Here is a 13,121-nt window from a genome sequence, read left to right as displayed (position 1 = left end):
GTAAATTAGAGCTTTTGGATATTTTTAAGTGTTTTTGAAACTACCATGATATAATACTTATATCTATCTCATAGAACTGGAAGGGACACTGAAAGGTCATCAAGTCCAGCCCCCTGCATTCACTAGCAGGACCAAGTACTGATTTTGCTCCAGATCCATAAGTGGCCCCCTCAAGCATTAAACTCACAACCCTGGGTTTAGCAGGCCAATGCTCAAACCACTGAGCTATCTCTCCCCCCTTAATTTTGATAAGAACATAAGAACAGCCGTACCGCATCAGACCAAAGGTCCATCTAGCCCAGTATCCTGTCTATCGACAGTGGCCAATGCCAGGTGCCCCAGAGGGAGTGAACCTAACAGGCAATGATCAAGTGATCTCTCTCCTGCCATCCATCTCCATCCTCTGACAAACAGAGGCTAGGGACACCATTCCTTACCCATCCTGGCTAATAGCCATTAATGGACTTAACCACTATGAATTTATCCAGTTCTCTTTTAAACGCTGTTATAGTCCTAGCCTTCACAACCTCCTCAGGTAAGGAGTTCCACAAGTTGACTGTGCGCTGCATGAAAAAATACTTTCTTGTGTTTGTTTTAAACCTGCTACCTATTAATTTCATTTGGTGGCCCCTTGTTCTTGTATTATGAGAAGGAGTAAATAACACTTCCTTATTTACTTTCTCTATACCACTCATGATTTTATAGACCTCTATCATATCCCCCCCTTAGTCTCCTCTTTTCCAAGCTGAAGAGTCCTAGCCTCTTTAATCTCTCCTCATATGGGACCCGTTCCAAACCCCTAATCATTTTAGTTGCCCTTTTCTGAACCTTTTCTAGTGCCAATATATCTTTTTTGAGATGAGGAGACCACATCTGTACGCAGTATTCGAGATGTGGGCATACCATTGATTTATATAAGGGCAATAATATATTCTCAGTCTTATTCTCTATCCCCTTTTTAATGATTCCTAACATCCTGTTTGCTTTTTTGATCGCCTCTGCACACTGCGTGGACATCTTCAGAGAACTATCCACGATGACTCCAAGATCTTTTTCCTGACTCGTTGTAGCTGAATTAGCCCCCATCATATTGTATGTATAGTTGGGGTTATTTTTTCCAATGTGCATTCTTTACATTTATCCACATTAAATTTCATTTGCCATTTTGTTGCCCAATCACTTAGTTTTGTGAGATCTTTTTGAAGTTCTTCACAGTCTGCTTTGGTCTTAACTATCTTGAGCAGTTTAGTATCAGCTGTAAACTTTGCCACCTCAATGTTTACCCCTTTCTCCAGATCATTTATGAATAAGTTGAATAGGATTGGTCCAAGGACTGACCCTTGGGGAACACCACTAGTTACCCCACTCCATTCTGAGAATTTACCATTAATTCCTACCCTTTGTTCCCTGTCTTTTAGCCAGTTCTCAATCCATGAAAGGACCTTCCCTTTTATCCCATGACAGCTTAATTTACGTAAGAGCCTTTGGTGAGGGACCTTGTCAAAGGCTTTCTGGAAATCTAAGTACACTATGTCCACTGGATCCCCCTTGTCCACATGTTTGTTGACCCCTTCAAAGAACTCTAATAGATTAGTAAGACAAGATTTCCCTTTACAGAAACCATGTTGACTATTGCTCAACAGTTTATGTTTTTCTATGTGTCTGACAATTTTATTCTTAACTATTGTTTCAATTAATTTGCCCGGTACCGACGTTAGCCTTACCGGTCTGTAATTGCCGGGATCACCTCTAGAGACCTTTTTAAATATTGGTGTTACATTAGCTAACTTCCAGTCACTGGGTACAGTAGCCGATTTAAAGGACAGGTTACAAACCTTAGTTAATAGTTCCGCAATTCACATTTGAGTTCTTTCAGAACTCTTGGGTGAATGCCATCTGGTCCCGGTGACTTGTTACTGTTAAGTTTATCAATTAATTCCAAAACGTCCTCTAGTGACACTTCAATCTGTGACAGTTCCTCAGATTTGTCACCTACAAAAGCCGGCTCAGGTTTGGGAATCTCCCTAACATCCTCAGCCGTGAAGACTGAAGCAAAGAATCCATTTACTTTCTCCACAATGACTTTATCGTCTTTAAGCGCTCCTTTTGTATCTCAATCATCAAGGGGCCCCACTGGTTGTTTAGCAGGCTTCCTGCTTCTGATGTACTTAAAAAACATTTTGTTATTACCTTTTGAGTTTTTGGCTAGCAGTTCTTCAAACTCCTCTTTGGCTTTTCTTATTACATTCTTGCACTTAATTTGGCAGTGTTTATGCTCCTTTCTATTTGCCTCACTAGGATTTGACTTCCACTTTTTAAAGGAAGTCTTTTTATCTCTCACTGCTTCTTTTACATGGTTGTTAAGCCACGGTGGCTCTTTTTTAGTTCTTTTACTGTGTTTCTTAATTTGGGGTATACATTGAAGTTGGGCCTCTATTATGGTGTCTTTAAAAAGCACCCATGCAGCTTGCAGGGATTTCACTTTAGTCACTGTACCTTTTAACTTCTGTTTAACTAACCCCCTCATTTTTGCATAGTTCTCCCTTTTGAAATTAAATGCCACAGTGTTGGGCTGTTGAGATGTTCTTCCCACCACAGGGATGTTGAATGCTATTGTATTATGGTCACTATTTCCAAGCGGTCCTGTTATAGTTACCTCTTGGACCAGCTTCTGCACTCCACTCAGAACTAAATCTAGAGTTGCCTCTCCCCTTGTGGGTTCCCATACCAGCTGCCCCATGAAGCAGTCATTTAAAGTATCGAGAAATTTTATCTCTGCATTTCGTCCTGAAGTGAAATGTTCCCAGTCAATATGGGGATAACTGAAATCCCCCACTATTATTGAGTTCTTAATTTTGATAGCCTCTCTAATTTCCCTTAGCATTTCATCATCACTATCACTGTCCTGGTCAGGCGGTCGATAATAGATCCCTAATGTAATATTCTTATTAGAGCATGAAATTTCTATCCATAGAGATTCTATGAAACATGTGGATTCACTTAAGATTTTGCCCCAGATCCATAAGTGGATAAATCACATTTGAACATTCATGATATAGTAAAGCTTTTGGTACCATCATGATAACATGCTCCCTGCCCCATCTCCCGTGGCCACACATGTATGTTAGGATGCAGTCTGTGGACTCTAAGTTCTGACTTCCCACTACAAAGACTCAGGGCTCAATCCTGGAATTTGCTGAGCACTCTTGAACTGATCCAGCAAATCATTTAAGCATGTCAATGGACTGCAATATGAAAGGGGCACAAAAAAACCCTGCTTATTCCATGGGATGGGGGAAGACACTTCCCCACCCCATCCCCAACAAAACAGTAAGGAAGAATAACTTCCATAGTATGGAATATTGCCCTCCATTTCTAATTTCTCATGTGCTAAATTCTTCCTTCTCGACCATCTTTGAACAGTTTATAAAACACTGGGCCTCTGGAATGTGTTTATCCTTGGGCTGGATCAGATAGCTATGTAAACATTTTATATAGCTGATATTATCTGGAGTTCTTTGAAAACTTTGCACCTCAATTTTTTTAGTGAAGAAAAGATGGGGCAAGTGCAGACCAAGTCCTGGGAAAGATAAAAGGAAAGAGAAGGGAAAACAGGAAGCGATCCAAATGGTAAACAAGGACTGCAACTAGAACAGCAACTGAATGTTTTGTGGGGGGTTTCCTCAGGGAGACGCCTAGAAAGGACAAGCCTGTCCCACAAGCCTCAACACACTGTAGAACATTTATATGTTGCAATGGGAAGGAAAAGGACAGATTTGAAAGAACAGGGAAGTGGGATTAGTAAATGCAACAATATATTTTGGAGAGACCTCAAGAAAAAGAAGGTGTTGCCTTAAGTCACTACGTCTACACAGCAATTAAACACCCGCGGTTGGCCCAGATCACCTGACTTGGGCTACCGGGGCTCAGGCTGCACGGCTGTAAAACCACTTTGTAAACATTTGGGCTCGGGCTGGAGCTCAAACTCTGGGATCCCTTGAGGGGGCAGCAATTTTTAGCCCCATCACTCGAGACCTGCAAGCACAACTCAGTTGACCCAGGCCAGCCGTGGGCCTTTTATTCCAGTGTAGATGTATCCAGAGGGCCCTATTGCCTATTCATTAGAATTCCATGGAATCATGGGAAAGTTTGGATTTTACCTTTTGTTTCCTTCCATCATGACTAAACAATAGCAGGAGATACATTTTTAGATTCTTTTATCCACTCTTGTTTCTTTAGCTTTACCTTTTCTCAATTGCCTCATTTATTTTTCTTATTATTTCTCAACCTTCCCTCCTTGGACTAACCACTTTATTTCTTTGTAATGATCAGGGATTTGAAACGCTTTTCCAAACATTAAACCCAGATAGCAAAGACCTTATTTATTTTGATGGTGGGGTGCCGGAGGCACGGGGAGGCATTGATTTCTCTAGTAATTAATGTCTGTGCCAATTTTTGCACCAAGAGGATAGACAAGCCATCCAAGTACTCTGCTAGTTACATTTTCACCTCATTTCAGAAGCCGATGTGACTTATGTAATATTTCAGCTACATCCTACCATCTTCATCTTAAATTCATGGGTAACATGACTTAATTTTAAGTGCACTTCTAGTATTAGCTCCTAAAGATACTTTCATTTGTCTCCAAAATTGTTGTGCTCTTATTCTTACCTTCTTTACCTGGATAGGTTTTGTCTAAATATCCGCAAATTTCCTATTTACTATTTTAAATAAAATACAGTACCATTCAGTGAGCACGTGCCCGATGTCGATCTTTATAGATCTTTGTTACATTAGACACATTTACTCTTTTCCTTTTGTTCCTGCACTGGCAAAACCGTGATGTTAAAATCTAGGCTGGGTGCTTTTATATAAAACCACTCCGGAGATAAGGCCCATTTATCAATTTGAAATTCTTAAAATCTAAATCACAACCAGTTTCTTTTTCATATTCTTCTTATCCTTATTCATTTACGTTGCAGTAGTGCACATAGGCATGACGCATATTTTCACTTCTGTAGAAACTTCAGGAACATGGTGCAATTTAAAGCACCTAAAATGTAACCAAATAAATGAATGATTATATAATATCTATAAATAATTACCTTCAAGTGTTTCTCCTTGCCCAGGGAGGGCATCTCCTGGTCCAGATGCATACAAGGCAGTCACGGACAGTGCATATCTGGTGCCTTGTTCTAAATCTCTCAGCACTGTAGTGGTAGTATCACCCCTTATGGTTACCTCCTTGGCTTCACCTCCAGCCACTGGAGTATACGTTATACGGTACCACTCTACTTTGCCAGGTGCTGCACTCCAAGATAACTTCATTGTGGATGTTGTAGCATCAGAAACTCTCAGATTTCTTGGACTTCCTCGGGCTATACATGTGAAAAGACGTTGAAAGTGTTTTTGAAATTACTATGATATAATACTTAATTTTGATAAATCACTTTTGAACATTCATGATATAGTAAAGCTTTTAGTACCATCATGATAACATGCTCCCTTCCCCATCTCCTTTGGGCGCACACGTCTGTTAGGATGTAGCCTGTGGACTCTAAATTCTCACTTTCTACAACAGCTCCTCAGGGGTCAATTCTGGAATTTACTGAGTACTTTTGAACTGCAAATCACTTAAGCTTCTCAATGGGCTCCAGTATGAATGGGGCACAAAAAAAACCCATTTATTTATTACGTTAGTGAGATTTATTACATTGGTCACATTTACTCCTTTCCTTTTGTTCCTACACTGGCAAAACAGTGATCTTAAAATCTGGGCTGGGTGCTTTTATATAAAACCACCCCGAGATAAGGCCCATTTATGAATTTGAAATTCTTAAATTCTAAACCACAACCAGTTTCTTTTTCATATTCTTCTTATCGTTATTCATTTACATTGCAGTAGTGCACAAAGGCCTGACTCAGAATTGAGGCCCTTTGTTGCTAGGTGATATACAAACAGAACGGTAATCTAAACTCCTTAGCCCCCTTTTACTTCTGAGATTAAACTTTGATCTTCTGATGACTATGTAGTTTACATTTCGGTTTCTGCTGTGTTTTCCATACTCCTCTCAGTATTTGGAACCTTATCTCACAGCATTTCTGGGAAGTCCTTGTTTCAGGGCCCTATTTTCATCTGCTTTAAGACCCCTTCATACTGCTCTCACAGTGTAAAAGGGACCAAGTGTAAATGAGAAGTAAGCCCTTAACGTATTCAAGGGTGAGATTAACAATTCCCTTTTAGTTTATTTTATGGATGTGAACTACATTCATTTGCTGTTATTTTACCTCCTAGGGACATCAAGATACACCCCTGACCAGCACAGAACATAGCCACGTTTCCTTTCAAAGCCTAGTGGCAAAGTTACCCACACATTGACAATTATTGGATGACAATCAGAATGTTCAGACAGCAAGTAGCAACATCTACATCTGGGAAGTTCTCCACAGCAAGGCAGAGAGACATCATCCTACCATCCATATAAGGAAACCTATGTCTCCTGCTTATTGCTGCCAGTGTTCTGTTAGCATTCATTTCCAGGCTCTAGCTCTTATTGGTCACAAACAGCTGTGTTCCATTCTCTCTATGCATAGGCTATCTGTTGCTCATTTTATGTGACCCTGAATGTCTTACATTTAGAGTAAACGTCATTTCCAACCAGAGTTTCAATACAGGTTAAAGCTCTGCCCATGTTTTCAATCAGACAAGACTTTTTAACACCAAGATAATAAAAATGATCTGTCGCCAAACTGTTCCCGAGTTCACAGCCAGCTACATCCTGTAAGGCAGAGACCTATACTGAGGTTGGTTTGGAGGCGCACAGCCCCAGCTGTGCGAGTCACTTAGCCCAAAGCTTCCAGGAGCCCAGAGGATATTTTACCAATGCAACACACTTTTCCAGGAGGCATAGTGGGATCCTCCTGTCCAGTGAACATTCCCCACCTCTATCTGTCCTCTCTAGTGGATGCTAGCCCTAGATAGTCCTTGTGCTGTGAGTAGAGGAATGACAACTGTGCTTGATTTACAAGGATGGTCACAAAGGGAAGAAAGGAGGTTCTTAGGCATATTTTTTATTCAGCGTTTTACTTCTGTAGAAACTTCAGGAACATGGTGCAATTTAAAGCACCTAAAATGTAACCAAATAAATGAATGATTATATACTATCTAAAAATAATTACCTTCAAGTGTTTCTCCTTGCCCAGGGAGGGCGTCCCCTGCTCCAGATGCATATAAGGCAGTCACGGATAGTGCATATCTGGTGCCGTGTTCTAAATCTCTCAGCACTGTAGTGGTAGTATCACCCCTTATTGTTACCTCCTTGGTTTCACCTCCAGCCACTGGAGTATATGTTACAAGATATCGCTGTACTTTTCCAGGTGCTGCACTCCAAGATAACTTCATTGTGGATGTTGTAGCATCAGAAACTCTCAAATTTCTTGGAGTCCCTAGGACTATACATGTTAAAAGATATTGAAAGCATATCATGAAACAAGCCTAATTTCTTTCTTTCTTTTCAGATTATTATAAGAGAGATAGCATACACGCTTAAGTGATTTGCTGGATCAGTTCCAGACTGCTCAGCAAATTCCAGGATTCAGCCCAGAGGGTTGATCTAAGACCTGAAGGGAATTTTTTAAATATAACTTCACAAGAAGTTATTCCCTGAGACAAATTAGTGCTTTTTGATATTTTAAAGTGTTTTTTGAAATTACCATGATATAATAAACATCCATGATATAGTCCAACTTTTTGTACCATGATAACATTTTTTGCCCATTTCCCATAGACACAGATGTCCATTAGGGTGTAGCCTGTGAACTCTCAGTTCTCACTTTCTACTACAAATACTCAGGACCCAATACTGGAATTTGTTGAGCACTCTGAAACTGATCCAGCAAATCACTTGGGCATGTGCTTAATTTTAAGCATGTAAATAGGCCCCTACAGAATCAGGTTTAAGACTATCAGTAACAAAAAAACAAAACAAAAACAAACAAAAAAACAGAAAGAAAAAAACAGAGAGACAAGGAAGAACAATTTGCTTCCGTAAGTCACCATGCACATCTTTTATTGGTATGTATATTATATGGCACAGAAACTACATTAAAATAACTTTCAGGTTGATGCACAAAATTTATAAAAGCAATGAAAATGTGAGGTAACAGTGCAAAATTATTTTTGTGGTAACCATTTGTGCATAGTATCAGAGGGGTAGCCGTGTTAGTCTGGATCTGTAAAAAGCAATAGAGAGTCCTGTGGCACCTTTAAGACTAACAGATGTATTGGAGCATAAGCTTACGTGGGTGAATGCCCACTTCGTCAGACGCATAGGCACAGGAGCACATATGGTTCCCTATGGATAAGTCCAACAACCCTATGAGACACTTTAAGTACCACTCAAAAATACTGACTTCCACAATACAGTAACTCATCACTTAAAGTCGTCCCGGTTAATGTTGTTTCATTGTTATGTTGCTGATCAATTAGGGAACATGCTCGTTTAAAGTTGCACAATGCTCCCTTATAACGTCGTTTGGCAGCTGCCTGCTTTGTCCACTGCTTGCAGGAAGAGCAGCCTGTTGGAGCTAGCTGGTGGGGGCTTGGAACCAGGGTGGTCCGGCAGCCCCCCATAAGCTCCCCGCTCCCCTAAGTTCCCTGTGCGGCAGCCGCCCAGCAGGCTACCAATTGCCGGCAGTTCAGCTGTCCCTCCCTCCACTGCCATGTGCTGCTCCTGCCCTCTGCCTTGGAGCTGCTCCTCGGAGCCTCCTGCTTACTGTGCAGGGGGAGGGGGAAGAGGGGGCTAATGTCAGGGCGTCCCCCTCCCCCTGCTCCTGCCCCCAGTTTCCATTTAGCAATCAAAATTTGATCTTTATTTTTGTAACGTTTTAATGTTGCATAAACATTAAGAGCCCAATCCAACAGTTATTGAATTCAATGTAAAGACTATCACTGATTTTAATGGATGCTGGATTAGTCCCTAAATAAGCAACTTGCTGACAGTAGATAAAGATGTGTAACCTACAATGATATTACATGAACAATTTTTAGGCTTATACATACTTCGTTTGAGTTCAAACCTTTCAAATTGAAACGTTTTTGTAACAGACAATTCAGAAGTCTTATTTTCTTTGCCTGACATATATGTGGGCATTTTGCCCAAGGCACATCAACACGTTTAGGAGTTACAGATTCAAGAATGTATACAAAAGGCAAAATCCAAAGGTTCTTGATTAGAATTTGGGATGTTGTTATATTTAAATTGTTTCTCAATTAAACTTGCATGATTCTAAAACACCCCATTCATCTTGCTGTAACAAGAAAAAAGAGAAAGGAACATCCAAGTTACACATACTGAAAATAAAAAATATATCAAGGTGCACAACCTTCTTCTCAAGCCACACTACAAGCTTGTTATTTATTACGTACCTTCTTCAGTTTTTGCATATCCATTCAGTGAATTTCCAGGCCCAGACTGATACTCAGGAATAACATAAACTTCATATCTTGTATCGGGAGTCAAGTTCAGTAGCGTAGTTGATCTTTCATTTGCTGGGACAGTTACTTGTTTTCTCTCTCTTCCAGTCACTGGCCTGTATGCAACCCTATACCTCAGAACATTTCCTGGAGCTGGCGTCCAGCCAACCTTAAAGCTATCAGTAGTTTCATCTGTTATCATTAAGTTTCGAGGAGCCCCTTTAACTGCAAACAAACACAAATATAATTTGCAAACATTTGCCTTCAGAGAACCAACTGCATTACTTCATCCCACTTACCAAGACCAGGGCCTACATTTTCAAAAAGGGAATAGTTATTTTTCTATGCTTCTCATTTTGGATGACCAATCTGAGACACCTTATAAGGGCTTGGTGTTTCAGAGAACTGGTACACAGCACTTTCTGAAAATCAGGCCCCTTTAATGCGTACCACCTCTGACTGCCAGAAGGGGACCAGAAAACAGGGGATGAATCACTCAGTAAATTGCCCTGTTCTGTTCATTCCCTCTGAGGCGTCTGGCACTGTCCACAGTCGAAAGACAGGATACTGGCATAGATGGACCATTGGTCTGATCCAGTATGGTCGTTCTTAAGGTCTTATCAAGTCAGGCCACCAAAATTATGAGTTGCTTTTGAAAATTTAGAACCAAAGCTACAACTTAAACTGCACCAATGTTTGCTGATTTATGTAACCACTCAAGGATCTGCCAAAGTAGTTGTTTAACAGAAGTAGCCTTCTAATAAAGGTAGAGTAGAGCTGTACTCAGTGCATTTGTGTATACTCTCGGGCAGTTTCTTAAAATAACAGGTTGCTTAATAAAGATTTTTTTTTGCACACATTTCACTGATTGTGGGTATTAACTTCTGTGCCATCCCCAGTCACGGGTGAGTGTCAGATGCACTTGACTATACATATGCGCACACCAGATTTTGAAAAGCCATCTAATGTAGTAATCAGGAAAAATATTGAAAATATTGGAGCTCTATAAGCTAAATTCTCAGCATTGATATGAATTTTTCACTTATTGACTATTTAAAATGTTTATGAATTAGGCTGTTCCCCTCAAGAGAGAAAATCGCTTGTTATCCTGGAAGATAAGAAAAACTAAGGCCTGCTTTGTAGCATAGCCTGCTCCTTGACAAAAACGATGGCTTCAGCTGAGACCATTCAGCTGGATTGGATAGATGGAAAGGGCAGAATTTAATCCTTTGCCACATACCTTGGGCCAAATTATATCATATGTTGCCCAGCAGTCAATGGGAGTTTATTCACATGCATTTGAGGACAACATTTGCTCTTGAGTGTTCACTAACCACATCAAGGTAAACTTCCTCAACAAAAATAATTTGAACATCGTTATACCAGAAATATTGTTCATTGTTATTCAATTAAAGATCTGTTTGAAAGTTGAACAAAAAACACTTCCTTTAAAAAAACAAAAATTTATTTTTTCAATTGACCATAAATGCAGAATAGGATTTAAACTGTAGCTGCCTAAGGCCCAAATCAGCTATCAAGAAACCAGCTATTCAACCCAAGCTGCTGGCAACTCAGCATGCAGAACTATTGGCATTTACATGGCATTAGTGGCTTCTCAAAAATGGCAGGATTTTATCAGATCAAAATGAGGAGCATTTTAAAATGCACTATCAGTCACAATATGGAGTGTATTTCTGACATGTCTGAAATTTTGGTTAAAGCTGCTGTTCCCCCAGTTCTTCACATTTCAAACCTACATTTCTATGATTTATGAAGTGTGGATAGTATCAGCCAAGCAGCCATTTGAGGCAGATGATTTCCTAAGGGAGAGTTGCATGTGGCTAAAACATTATGACCTGTGCAGTTACAGTGAGATTATGTATACCAACACATACAGGATGAAAGTCCAGATCCTCAACTCCCATTCATCTCAAAGTCCGTTAGGTGTCTAAATGCATTTGAGGATCTGGGCCAAATTGGACTGTTCCCTCAATCCAAGCCATTTTATAAATAAACACATATTTTAATCAATACTAAGGAAAATACATCAACAGAATAGCTTTTCATGCTATTCCCTTTGTTCGTGTAGTTCACCAGAATCTTCTGGAATACAAAGGTCGAAGATTATAGGGTGAACTAGGAATATGGAAAGTAATGTGTACAGCTTAATAGCCTAGCTAGATTAGATTGAATTGAATAACTAACTATAGGGGTAAAAAAAATAAATTAACTGTAATGTTACCCCTTAAAATAGGCGTGATCTTGCAGACGGTACTCTCAGAAAACTCCCGTGGTAGTCTAATATCTAAAGTGTCAGGCCCATTAAGTCTTGCTATTAGGGAGTTCCCATCTGGGAAATAGAGTTCTTTATTCTATCCATATAACCTTTTTTTCTATAAACACAAGTTAAAAGACCTAGGTGCAGCAAACCACTTAAGTATATGCTTAACTTTAAGCATGTGAGTAGTCCCAATGAATTTGCTGGATCGGAGCCTTAACCAGTGTGTGTTCACATTATACTTTTTTTGTTATTTAATTTATTGATACCACCATACTCTATTGGAAAAGCGGCTTCTGAACCTCCAAGAAAACACAGTATCCAGCAAACTTAAGGGAAATAAAACACAACCTTAAATCTAATAGTTGTCCTTTATTGAAATTTTAGACCTAAAGGCCTGGTCTCCACTGGGGGGGGATCGACCTAAGATACGCAACTTCAGCTACGAGAATAGCGTAGCTGAAGTCGACGTATCTTAGGTCGACTTACCTCATGTCCTCACGGCGCAGGGTCGACTGCCACCACTCCCCCATCGACTCTGCTTCCATCTCTCGCTGCGGTGGAGTACAGGAGTCAACGGCAGAGCAATTGGGAATCGATTTATCGCGTCTACACTAGACGGGTAGTGTAGACGTACCCTTAGTCAAAGCACTGGGAAACAGTAATTCCCATTCTCATCCCCCATACCAGTACCATCTCTCAGCATTAGGTTGGTATTCCACATACACAAGTTCTCTCAATAAAGCAGATTGTTACTTGAATACATAACATGTTTCTGGCTGAGCATAATAGGAAGGGTACCTTCTAAAGTCGTTTCTTCCCCATCCAAGGAAGGGCCATCACCATCTTCATACTCTGCAATCACACTGACTGAATAAAGAGTTTCAGGGAGTAAATGGGTGAGAACTGAGCTAGTGCTTGAAGCTGGCACTGAAACAAGGAATTCTTCTCCACCAGCAGCTACTTTATATTTAATAAGATAGGACAAAACCTCAGATCCAGCTGGAGACCAATTCACTTTGAAACTGTTGGACGTTACCTCAGAAAAGGCCAAATTACGGGCAGGTAAATAACCTGTTTTAAAAAAAGCCACACATTACAATAAAACACTTAAAAACCCCTTTAAAATCACTCAAAAACATTTCCTGCAGTCAGCTTATTTCTTTGATTCAATAAATATTTTCTTGATATGCACCTATGCTTGTTTGTCATTGTCACTCATGAATGCATAAAATTCTATGATGATCTCCGAGTTGTCTTAAACAATATGACAATGAATAGAAGTACCAACTCAATCCGGGCCGGCTCTAGGATTTTTGCCGCCCCAAGCTAAAACAATTTTGCCCCCCCCCCCCCCCCGTTTTTTAA

The 13,121-nt window shown here is 40.1% G+C and overlaps 1 protein-coding gene across 1 annotated transcript in view; it reads right to left on the bottom strand.

The window, feature by feature from the left end:
• The window catches only part of COL12A1 (collagen type XII alpha 1 chain), a 132,418-nt gene that overhangs the window by 95,053 nt on the left and 24,244 nt on the right, over positions 1-13,121 (bottom strand). The window contains 4 exon segments of the mRNA XM_026654613.2: positions 5,106-5,378; positions 7,180-7,452; positions 9,428-9,700; positions 12,555-12,827. Coding sequence (XP_026510398.1) covers positions 5,106-5,378; positions 7,180-7,452; positions 9,428-9,700; positions 12,555-12,827 — 1,092 coding nt within the window.

Source organism: Terrapene carolina, unplaced genomic scaffold (assembly GCF_002925995.2).
Source record: "Terrapene carolina triunguis isolate 2854851 unplaced genomic scaffold, T_m_triunguis-2.0 Scaffold42, whole genome shotgun sequence".
In the NCBI taxonomy this organism is placed as follows: Eukaryota; Metazoa; Chordata; order Testudines; family Emydidae; genus Terrapene; species Terrapene triunguis.
Note: the sequence above shows the minus strand (reverse complement) of the source record. Positions and strands in the feature narration are given on the sequence as shown.